The sequence below is a fragment of the Elgaria multicarinata genome, chromosome 23 (genome assembly GCF_023053635.1).
Source record: "Elgaria multicarinata webbii isolate HBS135686 ecotype San Diego chromosome 23, rElgMul1.1.pri, whole genome shotgun sequence".
Lineage (NCBI taxonomy): Eukaryota > Metazoa > Chordata > Lepidosauria > Squamata > Anguidae > Elgaria > Elgaria multicarinata.
The window spans coordinates 5,383,036-5,401,202 of NC_086193.1; the positions used below are offsets into that span (position 1 = coordinate 5,383,036).

Genomic DNA, 18,167 nt, shown 5'->3' on the forward strand with positions numbered 1-18,167 from the left:
TGAACTGTCTGCAGAAGAGAAATTGAGCAAGTCTGGCGGCTCTAGAATCATAGAGTTGGAAGGGGCCTCTAAGGCCATCAAGTCCAACCCCCTGCTCATTGAAGGAATCCATCCTAAAGCATACCTGACAGATGGCTGTCCAGCTGCCTCTTGAAGGCTTTTAGTGTGGGAGAGCCCACCACCTCCCTAGGTCATTGGTTCCGTTGACATCCTGCTCTAACAGGAAGTTTTTCCTGATGTCCAGCCAGAATCTGGATTCCTGTCACTTGAGCCATTATCCTGTGTCCTGCACTCTGGGATGACTGAGAAGAGATCCTGGCCCTCCTCTGTGCAACCTTTCAAGTCCTTGAAGAGGGCGATCATGCCTGGTAGCAGGCTATTGTATTCCCCAATTCAGGTTTAAAGAAGGTGGCATTTCTCAGCAAGGAACAGTGGGGAAAGGAGCAGTTGACCCATTTGACTTGTGCAGAAACATTCAAAAGTCACAAGCGCCAATACCTCCCTAGAGCATTTTCTCAGGCTCATGAACAGCACGTGCAATTTAGCACTGGTTCAGAACACACACTTGTCTATACAGAAGCTGGACTTAAAAAGTAACACCAACAGCTTTGGGGGAAAGTAGCTCACAGTGCACCACTCTGTAAGCAAAAGAATGGCACATATACACGGCTGGTTATGTGGGTGCAGCTATTTTCAGTTGGCTTGTACGTCCCCCATTTAGTTTTTCTAAGGGGATGGCCATTCGGACATTGAGACTGGACCGGAGTACAGGATGGACTGAAACATTTTTTTCTCCAGCGTGCAATTGGAGCTTAGACGGCTTTACAAAAAAAGGAGTCCACCCACCACATATAAGAGGGTGGGAGACAGTGAAATGGAACCTTCATATTCAGAGGCAGTCTACCTGTGAATCCAAAACGCTGGGAGGCACATCGCCTTCATGCTACATTTATAGGATTCCTGGAAGAATCAGGACAGCCACTGGGGTGGGAGCACTTTGCTGGCGCTTCGGCTGTGGGGCGGTATATCCCGTATTTCTTCGATTGTAAGATTCCATCGATTGTAAGACGCACACTCATTTCAGTACCACCAACAGAAAAAAAGCTTTGATTCTAAGAAATAATAAATGCACCCGTGATTCTAAGATGCACCCCTTTTAGAGATGTTCATATGGGTGGGGGGGTGGGGGAAGTGTGACTTAGAATCGAAGAAATACGGTAAATGTAAATAAAATAAAATAATAATAATAATAATAATAATAATACATGACCCTCTACCCTGGTGTGGTGAATCATAGAATACTAGAGTTGGAAGGGGCCTACAAGGCCATTGAGTCCAACCCCCTGCTCAATGCAGGAATCCACCCTAAAGCATCCCTGACAGAGCTGCCTCTTGAAGGCCTCTAGTGTGGGAGAGCCCACAACCTCCCTAGGTAACTGATTTCATTGTCGTACTGCTCTAACAGTCAGGAAGTTTTTCCTGATGCCCAGCTGGAATCTGGCTTCCTTTAACTTGAGCCCGTTACTCCGTGTCCTGCACTCTGGGAGGATCGAGAAGAGATCCTGGCCCTCCTCTGGGTGACAACCTTTCAAGGATTAGAAGAGTGCTCTCATGTCTCCCCTCAATCTTCTCTTCTCCAGGCTAAGAAACTCTTACATTTTCCAAACTTCTATTTCGCTTCTACTCTTTTTGCCACCCCCATGCTTTCGACCGGAAGCCAAAAAAACATCCTTGTAGAACTTTTTTAAATTTTTTTTTTTAATTTTTGGTTTTTCAGGGTTTTTTCTCCTTTTTGATTTTTTATTTTTTTTTAAAAAAAAAGCCCCTAACTTTTATGGCTTCAAGGAAGCTTCAGAGAAACCTATACGCCATTACCTGTGTACACTTTTTTCTTTTTAAAGCAATAACTAAACTCGCAACAGTCTTTCGTCTGCTTTGGTTCTACACCAGTACAAATCTCACGCCTATTCAGACTCAAAATTGTTTTTTGTTGTTACACAATTTTAAAAAAAGAAACGAAAACACATAATTATTCAGATTCATTTTGATGCAAGCCTGCCAACAGGATCCCAAACAGAAGACCAGAGAACCCCAATAGATATACTTACTTGTTTTCAGTTGTCCCTTAAAACCTTCCAAGTCTGTCTTTCATTATTAAAAATAAAAAATAAAAATCCACATTGCAACTGGTAATCCAAGCACGCTCATGCACTCTTTACATAAACATTTTTAATTTTTTTTTTTTTAAATTTCTTTTACACCTTCCTGGGACTGGAACTACATTTTTTTCCAGCACAACATTTAAGGCTGTATTTTTTTTTTTTTTGTTTTCTCTTTGCACTGTTTGGGGAATAAGTTCAAACATTGCACATACCTAAGCACATACCTATTTTAGTGGAAAGTCACCAGAATCAAGGATTTCCCCTGGTACCTTCCCTCCCTCTCTGCCGCACCCCACCTCACCTCCTCTTGGTTCTCCTTTACACAGCAGAGGCACCGCTGTAAGACCAATCGAGTGAGACAATCTGTTTTTTAAGTCCCTTTTCTTCTTCCGCCTTCCAAGAGCCGCAAAAACATTCCGTCAAAGAGGGCAGAGGGGCTTGGAAAATAAGTGCCAACTTTGTCAGTAGGCTGAGGGGGTGGGGGTCTTACATTCTCTACCATCTCTCTTCTGTTGCGACCCCAAAGTGAGAGGCCTGGACAGGTTCAAATCTGGTTCTAGGAAATGAATAGGATGAGGCTAGCTCACTGGGGTGGAGGCAATCACCCCATAAGCACGAGGGGCGAATGAAGCCAAGCAGACACAATTTAGCACTAGTGGGGTGCGTGACCAACGTTTAAGACCCCCACCCACCCCACCTTTTGGTTTGTTTCAGCTATACTTCATTCCACCCAAAGCGTTTTGTTCAGCAGAGATCAAAGTGCTCCCACCCCCACCTGACCCATGTACAATCCTTCCCCAAATCTCGTGATGGTAACGTAAAGTGGGGGGAGGGGAGGGGGGGGAAACATGCCATTCTGGGACCCATCCCTTTTTTATATATATAAAAATATTAGTCTCTTATGAAGAAGCAATGGCACACCTGCCTTCCAAGGGAAGTAGCCGTGACTGGCAACGTTGCTGCCGTCAGGCGGGGATGAATTCGCACTCGGGTTTCGGGCCTGGCTGGTTGGAGAGGGGCAGAGATGGACATAAATTCAGGTGCTAGCGAGGGGCTGCAGCCGGACCAGGCACATTTTTTTTTTATCGGAGGTGCATCAAGCTGTCAAATGCCTTTCAGTTCTTTTGGGGTAACCCACCCCCCACCCCCTAAAACAGAAACGCTTGCCCACGCTTGGAGAGGGAATCACCGGTGGGGTGGGGGGGGACTGTGCTTCTCCACCCCACCGTACAAAAATAAGGAACGGGCCTCACATCCCCCCCGCGGCAGCTTCCTCAACCAAACGCAGTTTGGTTGGGGGGAATTTGAAAAAACTTTCCGCGTGGCCAGAACCAGAGCGCTTTAACGTCCCGGGCAGTTCCGTTCCGGCGACGGCCACGAAGCGGCTCTGCGTTCAGCTGCCAACCTGGCTGGCGGCTGGGAGCGTCGCTGTGTTTGAGGAAGAACGTTAAAAAAAGAAAGAAAGAGGGTGGATTGTCCTCACACAATGCATTTGAAAGTTGTCCCACCCTGCGAACGGAGGCTTACACAGTCCTCGCTGACTCGTTTCCATGAAAGGGTGCCGGGTGGGTGGGTGGGGGGCACAACCAGAGGACTGTACCCCATAGCCGCCATTGTAGATCCCCCCCACAAAGGGAAAAGGGTTAGCAAGCTGCCCCCATACGCTCTGGGTGGCCCAGGGAAATTGCTTTTCAGCCTAACCTTACACGGCGGCATTGTCCGTTCCGGTTTCACTTTGGTCAGAGCGGCTGCGTCCCCTTTCTCCCAGTTGTTTTAGCAGTGGCTGGCAACTGTTCCTGAGATCCAAGACTTTTCGGCCCTTGTCCTGCCCTGATCCTACGAGCGACTCGTTTTAATAGTTTCTAGTTTCCTTTCCAAACAAACGTCTAAAAAAATCTGATCGTTTCAAGACACAGATGTCGCTTGTATTGCTACAAAAAGTGCATTGAGAAATTGGGTCGGCGGGGGGGGAGGGGGGGAGAGTGTAAACAAGCTGCCCCACCCCGCTCCCCTGTACACACGCATGCACCGCATTGTGCCTCCCCCACCGGGCTGGAGAAAGGGAGCTCTCCTTCCCCCCCTCCCCAACAGAACGTTGGCATGGCCCGGAGGGGAACGGAGACGTAGGAGAGGGCAAAGAGGGTGGAGAAAGCAAACAGGAGACCCTTTTAAGAAAAGAAAAGACAAAGAGATTTTTGCATCGCTACAAAAAAGAAACCGGGGGGGGGGAATTCTGCCCCCACGGTCCAGGTACAAGGGCTACGATGCCATTTTTAAATTAACTTAAGAGACAAGGACACAGCGGCAGGAAGGGGGAAATGTTTGCAGCCGGTTTTCTCAGGATCCTCGCTTTGCTTCTTCTAAAGGTAAACGCATCTAATTGATTCCCATTTTTTGTTTTCTTCCCCCCTCCACCCCAAAAAAAGCTATTCAACAAAACCAAAGTGGTGAAAGGAGGGGGGGAGAGAGAAAACGGACGAGTGGAAGGGGCTGTTGCATAAATAGTTAATGCTTCCCCCCCCCCCCACGGTGGATTGGACGAGGAGGAGGACGTGGGCACCGTCAACAAGGAAGGTCCAGCGGGCTTTTCGCTTTTCCTGCCAAAGGCTCCTCAACTCTGTGTCTCTTGCGAGGAAGGGGACACCAAACAACCGGTCCTGGGGGGCTGGGGGGGGGCTGGGCTGAACCCCCACCAACAGAGTCAAAGGGGCTTGCGCCCCGCCCACTAGTAAAACCGGAGCAGAGGAAGAGAGAAGCCTGTTCCCCATCCAATCAAGGAATCAAGATCCATTATCCACAGCCAGGAAGTAAAAGGAGGGGGGGGGGGGAAACCGCAGTCCTGAACGGGTCCTAGCCTTGGCCAACGGGAGTATTTCACTTGTGGCGCTGAATGGTTTTCCTCTTCCTCCTCTTGAAGAAACAGCAACACCTGCGAAGAAAGGCCACCAACGTCATCATCATCACCAACGTTTTTAATTTGCAGAAAAATCAAAAATCGTTTCCAGCAGAGACGGAGAACTTCCTCGAAACACTTCCCGCTCTAGGGTAGGAGGGAGAAGGATCCCCCCAGATTTCAGCGCTGCTCCCCTTCTCAGCTGGGACGCTCTTCCTCCCGGCGGCCTCACCAGCCAGTATGGTTTCCATACGGTCAGCAGGGACCGTATGTCTCCAGGGAATAGTGAAAGCGCCTTATACCGATCCTGATCAAGGCAAAATAGCCTTTTTAAAAATATATAAATTGGCTGAAGGTGAGTTAAGAGTCCAGCTACCCTCAGGTTCCCCACCGAATTTCGGGAGAAGTCAGTAAACTGGCTGTGTGTGGCAGTGCTCCTAGAATCCAGAGGGGATGTACCAAAATCCGCTCCTCGGGAAAGCCGTAATGCCGTGGGAGGGGGCCTCTGCTTTGCGTTTAGGAGACCCTCACCAACTCCAGTTAGGGCAGGAAACACTGCCATTGGTTTGCCGAATTGCCACCAGAACACCATTTTCTTCCATTTCACTTTGGTTTTGTTTTGTTAAGAGCCTAGGGAAAACAGCGGCTCTCTTAAAAGACCTCTCGCCAGGAGTCTTTTAAGGACTCTAACACAAGCCAGCCTGGCGAACGGTCAGGGAGGACGGGAGCTTTAGTCGCACAATATCTGGAGGGCTTCACCCCCTCCCCTGTTTCTGTCCTAAAAGGAGGTTTCCAGAGTCCTTGGAAGCTGGATAACCATCTGTCAGAGGCAGCTGGACAGCCATCTGTCAGGGATGCTTCAAGGTGGAGTCCTGCATTGAGCAGTTTTTATTATATATTACATTTATATACCGCCCCATAGCCGAAGCGCTCTGGGCGGTTTACATTCTCGCACATATTTGTAAATGACTTGCAGGAAAGACTGAAATTAAAAGGGTGACATATTAAGAGGAAAATGTACTGCAGTCCAATGAGATAATGAACATAAGACTATGATCAAAGTATTGCGCCCATCTAGCACGAGTTCAAGCTTGCATGCCCAACTCTCCCCTCAATCTCTAAACTGGATCTTAGCCAAAATTATTTTGGCCTTTGCTAATCTTTGAAATGCACACCTAAAGCAATTGATCAGAAAGAGCAATCAGCACGCCCAATAAAATCACGGCTTACAAACAGTGTGATACGGCTGCAAGAAAGGCAAATGCTATTTTGGGCTGCATTAATAGAAGGATAGCTTCCAAATCCTTTCAAGGATTTGAAGAGTGCTATCATGTCTCCCTTCAATCTTCTCCTCTCCAGGCTAAACATGCCCAGTTCTTTCCGTCTCTCTTCGCTTTTGTTTTAAGAGCCTAGGGAAAACGGGGGCTCTCTTAAAAGACCTCTCGCCGCAAGCAACGAAACAGCAACTCACTTTGTGTCGTCCGTCACCTCAACCTCAGCAGGGGCGGTGATGGGGGCGTTCGAATGGCCGGCAGTGGGGTCATCTGTGTTCAGTTCTCCGTTGGTAGAACTCATGACCTGAGGAGGACCGAAAGCCGAGCAGGTGAGCAGACAACCAACTGGAAGACGGCTGGAGGAATGGGCACAGGGCGGGGTTCAAACATGGTCCCTTACCAAGGAAGGGGGGGGGCGAAGAGCAGCAATTCAGGCCTGCCACAAGGGCGTCATGTCACCAACTCACAAGCTTAAGGCCCCTACTTTGCACCACTTCTTGCGCTTCTCACAGAAAGCACCGAAATAAATGCCTAAATGAAGAGGCCGCGTGGTTATGACGCCCAACGGGCTTTCTAAGAAGGCGTAGGCAGCTTGCAGACACGACATGACATTTCATCACACACAGACGCACCCACCCACCGAAAACAAAAGAGATGCCACAAGTCCTAATATACATGAATTTGGGGCCTTCTTCGGCTCAGAGATTAGCAGCGACCAGATCAGGATTTATAAGGGGGAAATATATATGGAAAAAAAAGATGCACTACATTTTGGGACGGACTGGAATGAAAGTGTCTTGAGGCATTTTAAAGACTAACACATTTATTATGGCATAAGCGTTTGTGTACACAACGCATTGCATCGGATGCGCTACCTAAAGCCGGTTGTGCACATGATGGTAACTTCGAGGCTCGACTTCTACATGGGGCTACCTCTGTGCCTAGTCCGGAGACTTCAACTAGTTCAAAATAGGGCAGCCAGGTTGGTCACCGGTACACCTAGGGGGGACCACATCACACCAGTTTTAAAATCTATTCACTGGCTGCCAATTAGTTTCCGGGCGAAGTATAAAGTGTTGGTTAGCACCTTTAAGAGCCTCGTGTGGCGCAGAGCGGTAAAGCAGCAGTTTCTGCAGCCGAAACTCTCCCCACGGCCTGAGTTCGATCCCAGCGGAAGCTGGTTTCAGGCAGCCAGCTCGGGTCGACTCAGCCTTCCATCCTCCTGAGGTCGGTAAAATGAGCACCCAGCTAGCTGGGGGAAAGGTAATAATGGCCAGGGAAGGCAACGGCAAAGGTAATCACGGCCAGGGAAGGCAACGGCAAACCACCCCGCTATAAGGCCTGCCAAGAAAACGTCAGCGAAAGCTGGCGTCCCTCCAAGAGTCAGCAATGACTCAGTGCTTGCACGAGAGGTTCTTTTCCTATCACCTTTAAAGCCCTACATGGTTTGGGTCCAGGCTACCTGCGGGATCGCCTTCTCCCGTACAATCCGCCCCACACACTCAGGTCCTCTGGGAAGGATTTACTCCAGCCAACAAAAACCAGGCTGACAATTATTACCCATAGGACATTTTCTTCTGCCGCTCCCAGATTACGGAACGACCTACCGGGAGAGATTCGTCAACTTGAGTCTTCCGGATTTTAAGAAAGCCGTAAAGACTGATCTCTTCCGGCAAGCCTACCCAGTTGAATTTTAAGATGCCTTTTTAATAATGTGCTGCTTTTAATAATGTATTCGTTTTAAATGTTTTAATTATATGTATTTTATGGCATTTATATTGTACCCCGCCTCGGTCCAGAGGGAGAGGCGGGTAACAAATAAATAAATATATTACACTAAAAAAAAAAAAGGACAAAGTTATTTCCAGATAGTATCTCGGTGTGAGCTCTACACTGAATATATTTAGTCACGAGATCTAGAAATCAGGCACAAGTGAAATGACCCAAATTTAGTATTCCACTTTGGGGTGGGGGGGGAGCAAACCCTGCCAATATGAGAAGTCCTCAGTAACATTGGGGATCTAAGCCTTTAAGCTTAATATGTGATGAGATGTTACTAGTTTTGTCTGCTATTTTAATTTTATGATGCTTACTCTGCCATTCTTTCATATTGATGTAAGTTGCCCTGAGAATATTTATATTGCATACAAAAGTGCAAGTTTCCAGGGAAACCCCTGAAAACACATTTCTGAACCAGAAAGAGGCTAGCCAGCACCTTCCAGGATATGACCTGCTATATTGCTCTCCACTTCAACATAAAAATAAAAAGGAACTTTTTTTTTTGCTTAGTATAACTGAAGAATACTCCAGGACTTTGCAACAAACAGGGCTCATACACTGGTGTGCAAAAATGATCAAAACGTGCTATATAAGCCCAGCTAACACAATTTAGGTTTCCAGGCTGCAGAATTTCAGAGCTCCTTTAACGAAAGGCACAGAAAAAGCTCGGGACAGCACTTCCACAGGTATTTCTGCTTTCGTCCCAGGAGAAAAAGGGAAAAGATTTCCAGGTGGGGAAAGCCACAATCTCCCTGGTATATAGGCCTGTGGCCCTTTTCAAAATTCGCCAAACCGGAATGACGCCAGACAGAAAATGATGAAAACCGGAAAGCCTAGGGTTTTCAGCTTTCCTGGCTGCTCAGGTAAAGAGTTTAAAATTTCTCTGAAGAGCATGAAATACACGGACACAGGCGTCACACGCAAGAGCCACAATAACGAAAGGAGGGTGTGGGGGCATGCAAGAATAGACACCGGGCCTTAAGGTGAAGAAGGCTAGAGTCTTTTGGCTAACCGTGGCCACAACAGCCGCCTTCCTGATAAAGCAAGCGGCCTCCCCAGCGTTTTCAGTGCCACTGACATACAGACAGGTACACACACACACACAGTAGGGACACTACAGCACATCTATGCCCAAAAAGTGGCCCAAACCCACGCCAGGGAAGTGCCACGGCTCTCTTCTCCGCAGACGCTCAGAGCTCTCGTTTTGTGGGGACAACTCACGACGGACGTCGGTCCAATACAAAAAGGAACCCATATTTTTTATTTTTAAATTGAATTAGAAGCTCTTTTGAAAACGTGCATCTCAGGGCTGCTTCGTGAGGCCAAATTCTCGCACTTCAAGGAGGATGCAACAGACAAAGCAGAACACCCACAACAGTGCAACAGTGATTCTGCCAAATACAGTAGCAGCCAAAATGGTGGACACTTCTTGAAATGTGCACGTCTTGCCACTTTGCTTGCTTATAGAAAACGTTTGTTTTCACGAAATTCAAATGTTTCATAGAATCATAGAATAGCAGAGTTGGAAGGGGCCTACAAGGCCATCGAGTCCAACCCCCTGCTCAATGCAGGAATCCACCCTAAAGCATCCCTGACAGGTGGTTGTCCAGGAGAGTAGAATCATAGAATTGCAGAGTTGGAAGGGGCCTACAAGGCCATCCAGTCCAACCCACTGCTCAATGCAGGAATCCACCCTAAAGCATCCCTGACAAGCTGCCTCTTGAAGGCCTCTAGTGTGGGAGAGCCCACCACCTCCCCAGGTCACTGGTTCCACTGTCGTACTGCTCAAACAGTCAGGAAGCTTTTCCTGATGTCCAGCCGGAATCTGGCTTCCTGTCACTTGAGCCCGTTATTCCGTGTCCTGCGCTCTGGAAGGATGGAGAAGAGATCCTGGCCCTCCTCTATGTGACAACCTTTCAAGTCTTTGAAGAATGCTATCATGTCTCCCCTCCATCTTCTCTTCTCCAGGCGAAACATGCCCATTTCCTTCAATCTCTCCTCACAGGGCTTTGTTTCCAGACCCCTGATCATCCTGGTTGCCCTCCTCTGAACACGCTCCAGCTTGTCTGCGTTTCTATATCAATGGAAAGACCTGATTCACGTAATACAACCAGCCTGCTTCTTTTCCTGGGTGTCCAATCAACTCTTTTCTTTGGTGCCCTGGCTCTGTTTATGATGTATGTACGTTCACTTTTAATTTGAGAAATACTTCAAATATTCACACAATCTCCAATTGCGCTTCAGCTAAAGAATAAACCGCAAAACCGGCGTTCCCCAACTTGACACATGAAGTATCGCAGCTACTGCCACGTGATTGGTCCCCAAAACAAGGACTGCGATTGGCCAGTAGGGCTTGCAATTCTAATCCGCTTCTTCACTCAATCACACCTGGGTTTGTTTTTAGACTAAAGTAAGCAAACCTTTTTTTCTACTGCAGATATTCGCATTCTGTTTTTTGTATTGAATTCAGCATTAAATTCTCTTTCAATTGATATATGAAACGTTTGAAGTTCGTGAAACAGAACATTTCCCAGAAGCAGGCCAAGCGGCAAAACACGAACATTTCAAGAAGCGTCCCCAATTTTGGTCGCCCCTGTACGTGAGCTTAACATGACTGCCAACGATCACTATGATGTGTGGCCGGATCTGCTGATGGCAGGCGGTGCCTTGCGGGCCGGAGATTTGCCACTATGAGTGGTACAAGGGAGAGGATTTTTTCTTTGATCTTCCAACACATCTTTGGGGGACAAGCGGTGATCCCAATCCGGAAGGAAGGTGGCTCTATATCATGGCTCTATCAATGAGATTGGATCTGGGCTGAAAAGCAGGTTTGTGCAAACATGGCCGGACACACTCTAGATCAAGAGGGAACTGTGGGGTGCAGACAGCAGGTTGTAAGTACCCCCGGACCCCCCTCCCGCCCCCCCACTTCCCTCTCATGTACCTGTACAGAACCCCCAAGCCTGCTGGTTGCCAGATGAGTTCCTAGAGGCTCCTCAGCAGGCTGGTGGCCAGGCTGGGAATCCCAAAACTCCGTCCCCTCGGGTGACTGCTAATGACGGAGGCAGGAAACAGGGGGGTGGGGAATAAAACACACGAGAGAGAACGAGACGTGGAGAGAGAGAGAGAGAGAGAGAGAGGGGTGGGTGGGAGTTCCACAGGCAAAGGAAACGGCAGGCGAAAGGGGACGAGGAGGAAAAGAAGAAAGACATGCAAAAGCAAAAAAATAATATAAAACAGGCCAGAATGCAAAATCGATACAGCATCCCGAGAAAGTAACTGGTCCTGTCAGGAAGGGAAATTGGGCCGTTCCGCGCTGGATTTGCCGTCACTCCCCGAGTTTGCAAGCACACAAACACTCCCACCGGCCCCGTTCAGACCCCACGCTAAAACCCTGCTGCCGAACCACAAAACAGGTCAATGGAATTAAAGGTCAATGGGTTCCGTGAACCATTTTGTGGTTCTGCAGCAGGGTTTAGTGTGTGGTCTGAACGGGGCCAGGGTCACGGATGCTCACCTCTGGGCTCACAGCCAGATGACTTCCCACTGAACGTGTCATTTTAAAATGCACCACAGGTGAATTCTCAGTCTCGCTCTCGCTCTCTCCAAACACACACACACACACACACACTGCAACCTCGTAACCCTTTAAAACCAGGCCCAAAGGATGGAGCTACAGCTAACAACGCAAACGCGCCCAGCGGACAAGAAACGGGACGGTATCGCGAGATTCCCCCGGGGAGGAGTGGCCGTGGCCCTGTTTCGCACACAGGACGTTGCGGGTCCAACCCCGGTTCAACAAATCTCTGGAAGCAGGCCGGGGAGAGGCCTTTGCCCGCCGTCTGGGAGAGCTGCCGCCAGCCAACGCAGGCGCAATGGAGGCACCGTCTCATCCAGCCACGCATCCCCCACGCCCTCAGCCCCGTCTGGTGGCGTTTCCTGGCCACGGAGAGACGCCGGGCTCTTCCCACCACGATCTGGCCTGCCATGCTTGAAACGGGGCTCTTAATTGGCTCTTACTTGGAGGCTCCGCCCTGCCGCCCCCCCCCCCCCAAAACAACACTTACCTGCTGTTTGATGTACTGCTGTGCTTTCTCCCTGTTCGGAGGCTGGACTTGTACATCGCTCTGGATTGTGCCAATGGGGGTGGGCTGCAAGGACAGGAGGCGTCAAGGTCTCCACGGAGGGCAGAAGGAGTTGCCACAGGGCAGCAAGGTCACAGCTAGACTACCGTACGGGGCCCGAGATGGGGCTGCCCTTGCACGCTGCAGCTATGCAAGTTTTTGTGGTTTTAAATGCTATGTTTTTGTGATTTCAAATTTTGGTATGTTGTTTTTAAGTGATTTTATCCTATGTAAACTGCCCAGAGAGCCTCAGCTATGGGAAGGTATACAAATAATAATAATAATAATAATAATAATAATAATAAGAAGAAGAAGAAGAAGAAGAAGAAGAAGAAGAAGAAGAAGAGAAGAAGAAAAAGAAAAGGAAAAAGGAAAAAGGAAAAAGGAAAAAGAAGAAGAAGAAGAAGAAGAAGAAGAAAAAGAAGTAGTAGTAGTAGTAGTAGTAGTTGTTTCCAAGCAAAGTATAAAGTGTTGGTTATTACCTTTAAAGCATTATTATTGCATTTATATCTCGCCTTTTTTCCTGCAAGGAACCCAAGGCGGCATACATAATCTTCCTCCTCTCCATTTTATCTTCACAACAACAACCCTGTGAGGTAGGTCAGGCTGAGAGTCTGTGCCTATTATCTACCCAGCCATGTTCCTGATATTTATTTATTTCATTTCTACACCGCCCAATAGCCAAAGCTCTCTGGGCGGTTCACAGAAACGAACACACCATGAACGTTGCCAATCTGGTGAAGGCACTGCTGAAACATCTCTCCTCATTTTTCCCACCGGCCAAAAAGGCACTCTGTGTATGCGTGCGTAATATTTATTAAAACAAAACTCCCCCCCCCACTCCCAAAGACGGCTTCTTGGCCACCCACAACGGCTACTTACTAAGGGCTTTCCGGCCCAATCATATTCATAATCGAAGACATAGCCGTTCCGGTCGAACAGGTCAGTGAAGAGCTTCCGAAGGTAATCGTAGTCCGGCTTCTCAAAGAAATCCAGACGCCGCACGTAGCGGAGGTACGTGGCCATCTCTTCTGCAAAAGACAAAGCCCAGCCCACGCATCAAAACACAGCCTGACCGGAAAACAGTGACCTGGAGCTGCAAGTCAAGCTACTTCCCATAGGGAAACGAAGGATAATAGGGAAAATAAACCTCCCAATAGGGAATCCAATGTCGGATAGCAGTTGCCCATAGGGAAACTATACTTGCCTATAGAGAAGCACAGAACAGTGTCTGCTCATAGGGAAACATCAAATAGCACTTATTTTATTTTATTTGTTATTGCATTTATATCCCGCCTTTTTCCCTCCAAGGAACCCAAGGCGGCGTACATAATCCTCCTCCTCTCCGTGTTATCCTCACAACAACAACCCTGCGAGGTGGGTTGCGCTGAGAGTCTGTGACCGGCCCAAAGTCACCCAGTGGGTTTCCATGGCCGAGTGGGGACTAGAATTCGGATCTCCCGACTCCCAGTCTGACACTCTAGCCACTACGCCACACTTGCCTATAAGAAGCAGGGGGTTGGACTAGATGGCCTTATAGACCCCTTCCAACTCCACCATTCTATGAGCCTACTGGAGCTGCCCAAGAGTGCAGGGGGAGCCGACCCAAAGAGAAAGGTGGCAACCATGGTGGCGGAAATCCCTTAAATTCTGCATTGAACTCCGGTGGGCGGATTTAGTTGAGTTCCGAGAGACGAAAGGAACGCCGTTCCTTACACGCAGTGTAATTAACTGATGGGACTCACTGCTGGTGGACACCGGCTTACGTATTTATTTATTATTACATTTATTTATTTATTTATTACATTTATATCCCGCCCCATAGCCGAAGCTCTCTGGGCGGTTTGCCAAAGTTAAAAACAGTGAACATTTAAAAAGTATACAAAATTTAAAACCATCAAAAATATAAACACAACAGTATAAAACAGTATCCATTTTAGACCACAACAGTTCTGGGGTCCATTAAAAACAAACTTAGCATATGTTGTTAAATGCTGTTAAATGCCTGGGAAAGAGAAAGGTCTTGACCTGGCGCCGAAAAGAAAACAATGTTGGCCTCATCAGGGAGATCATTCTAAAATTGGGGGGCCACCACTGAAAAGGCCCTCTGCCTTGCTGCCATCCTCTGAGCTTCCATCGGAGTAGGCACTTGGAGGAGGACCTTATATGTTGAGCGCAGGGTATGGGGAAGTTCATGGCAGGAGAGGCGTTCCATCAGGTATTGCGGTCCCAAGCCATGTAGGGCTTTCTAGGTTAAAACCATCACCTTGAATTGGGCTCGGAAATGTACAGGCAGCCAAAGCAAGCGGGCCAGAATTGGTCTTATATGGTCGAACCTTCTGGTTCCCGTTATCAATCTGGCTGCTGCATTTTGCACAAGCTGCAGCTTCCGAACCGTCTTCAAAGGCAGCCCCACGTAGAGGGCATTGCAGTAGTCTAATTTGGAGGTTACCAGAGCATGGACGACTGAAGCTAGGTTATCCCTGTCCAGATAGGGGCGTAGCTGGGCCACCAAACGGAGTCGGCAGAAGGCACTCCGTGCCACCGAGGCCACCTGGGCCTCACGTGACAGAGATGGTTCTAGGCTAGAGAACCTCCAAGCTACGAACCTGCTCCTTCAGAGGGAGTGCAACACCAACCAGAACAGGTTGAGCACCCGCCATCATGGCTTTAAAAGGGGGTTGGGCCAATTGGTGGAGGAGGAGCCAGGGGAAGCAGGTGTGGCTTGGACTCCAGGTCCAGATGCCACCTATCTGCTGAATCCCCCTGTGGGGGAGCAACTGTGGGGAAGCTCGGAGGATGGCAACAAGGGAGAGGGCCTTTTCAGTGGTGGCCCCCCAATTATGGAAATTTTAGTAAGGGAGAGGGCCTTTTCAGTGGTGGCCCCCAATTATAGAGAGGGGGCCTGCCTGGCTGGAACCCTGAACAGGAGCACTCCGCGCGCTGCAAGATTTTATTGCAAGCCCCACTTGTCAGGGCAAATAGCCCTTTGATATCCCTCCCTCCTCCTTTGTTAATCTGTCAAACAAATCCTCTATTAATATACTTGAAAGGCTGTCACACAGAGGAGGGCCGGGATCTCTTCTTGATCCTCCCAGAGTGCAGGACACGGAATAACGGGCTCAAGTGACAGGACGCTGGATTCCGGCTGGACATCAGGAAAAATGTCCTGACTGTTAGAGCGGTATGAGAATGGAAGCCATGACCTAGAGTGGTGGTGGGCTCTCCCACAAAACGTCAGGAAAAATGTCCTGACTGTTAGAGCAGTACGAGAAAACGTCAGGAAAAACATCCTGGCTGTTAGAGCTGTACGAGAAAACGTCAGGAAAAACGTCCTGACTGTTAGAGCAGTACAACAATGGAACCAGTGACCTAGGGAGGTTGTGGGCTCTCCCACACTAGAGGCCTTCAAGAGGCAGCTGGACAAGCATCTGTCAGGGATACTTTAGGGTGGATTCCTGCATTGAGCAGGGGGTTGGACTAGATGGCCTTATAGACCCCTTCCAACTCTGCTATTCTATGATAAGCATCGGAACCAGTGACTGTCACTGCATCTTGTGGCAACACTTACCCGGGAAGTTTTCACAGAGCACTTCGACTGGTGTGGCTCTTTTAGTATCGCCAATCTTCTGATACCGCTCCTTCAGCGTGTCCGCCTAGGGAGAGGACCAGGGGAGAGAAAAGAAGTGGATTAGTCCGAGGAATGAGGTGACAGCTGAACCTTGAACACGTCCAGTGGGAATTGACGAAGAAATGGACAAGCACCCAGCCCCAAATCTGCCAAGCCCTCCCACTACAGCCACCAGCTGAGTTGCTGTGACCTCACAGAAGGTTAACGGACATTTTACTTCCTGGGTGGAGAGTCATGGTACCATTCTCTGCTCTGCAGGTACCTTGGTGGGATACACCTTGCTGGCTTGTGGGGGATGTCAAAGCGAGGGTGACACAGCTGAATCTGGGCAGCCCATATGTGCCCAAGTGAATCCCAACTTGTGGTATGGGGCCTGGATCCGGCATAGGAGGCAGGGCTTGTACATCCTCCCAGAGTGCAGGACACGGAATAATGGGCTCCAGTTGCAGGAAGTCAGATTCCGGCTGGACATTGGGTGGATTCCTGCATCGAGCAGGTGGGTGGACTCGATGGCTTTGTAGGCCCCTTCCAACTCTGCTATTCTATGATTCTATTAGGAAAAACTTCCTGACGGTTAGAGCAGTACGACAATGGAACCAGTGACCTAGGGAGGTGGTGGGCTCTCCCACACTAGAGGCCTTCAAGAGGCAGCTGGACAACCACCTGTCGGGGATGCTTTAAGGTGGATTCCTGCATTGAGTAGGGGGTTGGACTTGATGGCCTTATAGGCCCCTTCCAACTCTACTCTACAGCCACACTACATGGAGGAAACCACTAGGAGGTTCAGAATTCAGACAGCCAAGGATCTCAACTCTTCTTTTTATAATTAAACCCCAAAGAATATGTCTACGTTTCTAGTCCTCAAGAAAGAAGCCGACACGTGAAAGCACACAGATAGCAGTGAGCAAAATCCCGAAAGTTCGTGCTGTGCAGGATTTAGAATGAGGGCAATGTACAAATTATGTGTGTCTTTATTTGCTTAAATTCGCAAGGTTTCCACAGAGACAGAACTCGCCTTGAGGCCTTGCCAGGGCAGACTCCCGCGGAGGAAGTACATGAACATGTGGCCTAATGCTTCCAGGTCATCTCTGCGGCTTTGTTCTGCACAGGAGACAGAAAGAGACAACTGGGTCAAAGCAGGGGCAAATGTGCCGAACCGGATTCTTTCAGCGCCCTTTTAACACAGAACAGCAGACGAAAAAAGCCTTCGTAAAAATTCGTTTTAAGTAATGGAGGAAGACTTTGAAAATAATAATAATAAAAGACTATCGCATTCATATACAGTTTCATTCCATGCTTAATTAAATATAACAAATATCCTATTGCCACTCACATCTTTAATAAACAGAGAAATAGAACTATTTGCTGGTGTTGCTGTGATTTAGTTTGTGCATCCAGCGTGGTGCCAGAAATACAGAGATGGAGAAGTAGTAATTGCACACTTTTGTTAAAAGGCTTTGACAGATCTGCTCTTAGTATGTATTTATTGATTGCATTTATATCCCGCCATTTTTCCTCCAAGGAACCCGCCTTGGTGTACATAATCCTCCTCCATTTTATCCTCACAACAACAACCCTGTGAGGTAGGCTGGGCTGAGAGTTTGTGACCGGCCCAAAGTCACCCAGTGGGCTTCCATGGCAGAGGGGGGGACTCGAACCTGGATCTCTCCCAGTCCAACACTTTAGCCACTACGCCACACGCACCCCACTTCTGTACAGGATTCAGTGGAACCACCACCAAGGGCAGAAAAATAAATATATTAAAAAACAGACAGCAGTTAACCATGTCAGAGGATGTGGGCAGTTTGCTTCTTTCTAACCAACAGAACTCCTGGCTTTTGAGCTGTTGTGTGGCAGACTTAAATTCAACACACACACACACAGACACCCCCTTTCCTAGAATGAAGAGGTGTCAATTTGGATGTACTCTTCGAATACTTGAAAGGTTGTCACCCAGAGGAGGGCCAGGATCTCTTCTCGATCCTCCCAGAGTGCAGGACACGGAATAACGGGCTCAAGTTACAGGAAGCCAGATTCCAGCTGGACATCAGGAAAAACTTCCTGACTGTTAGAGCGGTACGACAATGGAACCAGTGACCTAGGGAGGTTGTGGGCTCTCCCACACTAGAGGCCTTTGGACAACCATCTGTCAGGGATGCTTTAGGGTGGATTCCTGCATTGAGCAGGGGGTTGGACTAGATGGCCTTATAGGCCCCTTCTAACTCTACTATTCTATGATTCTATGCCCAACATAGAGCTGAATTCCACCTCCCCCCCGGCAGAAAACTTCGTGAATGTGTGTGT

The 18,167-nt window shown here is 48.5% G+C and overlaps 1 protein-coding gene across 2 annotated transcripts in view; it reads right to left on the minus strand.

The window, feature by feature from the left end:
* Positions 1-2,029: 2,029 nt before the first annotated feature.
* CSNK1G2 (casein kinase 1 gamma 2) overlaps positions 2,030-18,167 on the minus strand; it is a 39,596-nt gene continuing 23,458 nt past the window's right edge. Inside the window, exons 6-12 of one of the 2 annotated variants that reach the window (XM_063147279.1) lie at positions 16,879-16,964; positions 15,804-15,888; positions 13,115-13,263; positions 12,176-12,259; positions 11,053-11,160; positions 6,527-6,633; positions 2,030-5,091 (exon numbers count right to left, since the gene is read on the minus strand). In XM_063147279.1, the coding sequence (XP_063003349.1) occupies positions 5,037-5,091; positions 6,527-6,633; positions 11,053-11,160; positions 12,176-12,259; positions 13,115-13,263; positions 15,804-15,888; positions 16,879-16,964 (674 nt within the window). In that variant the 3' untranslated portion in view covers positions 2,030-5,036. The remainder of the gene's footprint in view (positions 5,092-6,526; positions 6,634-11,052; positions 11,161-12,175; positions 12,260-13,114; positions 13,264-15,803; positions 15,889-16,878; positions 16,965-18,167) is intronic. The other variant, XM_063147280.1, reaches the window with a different exon arrangement.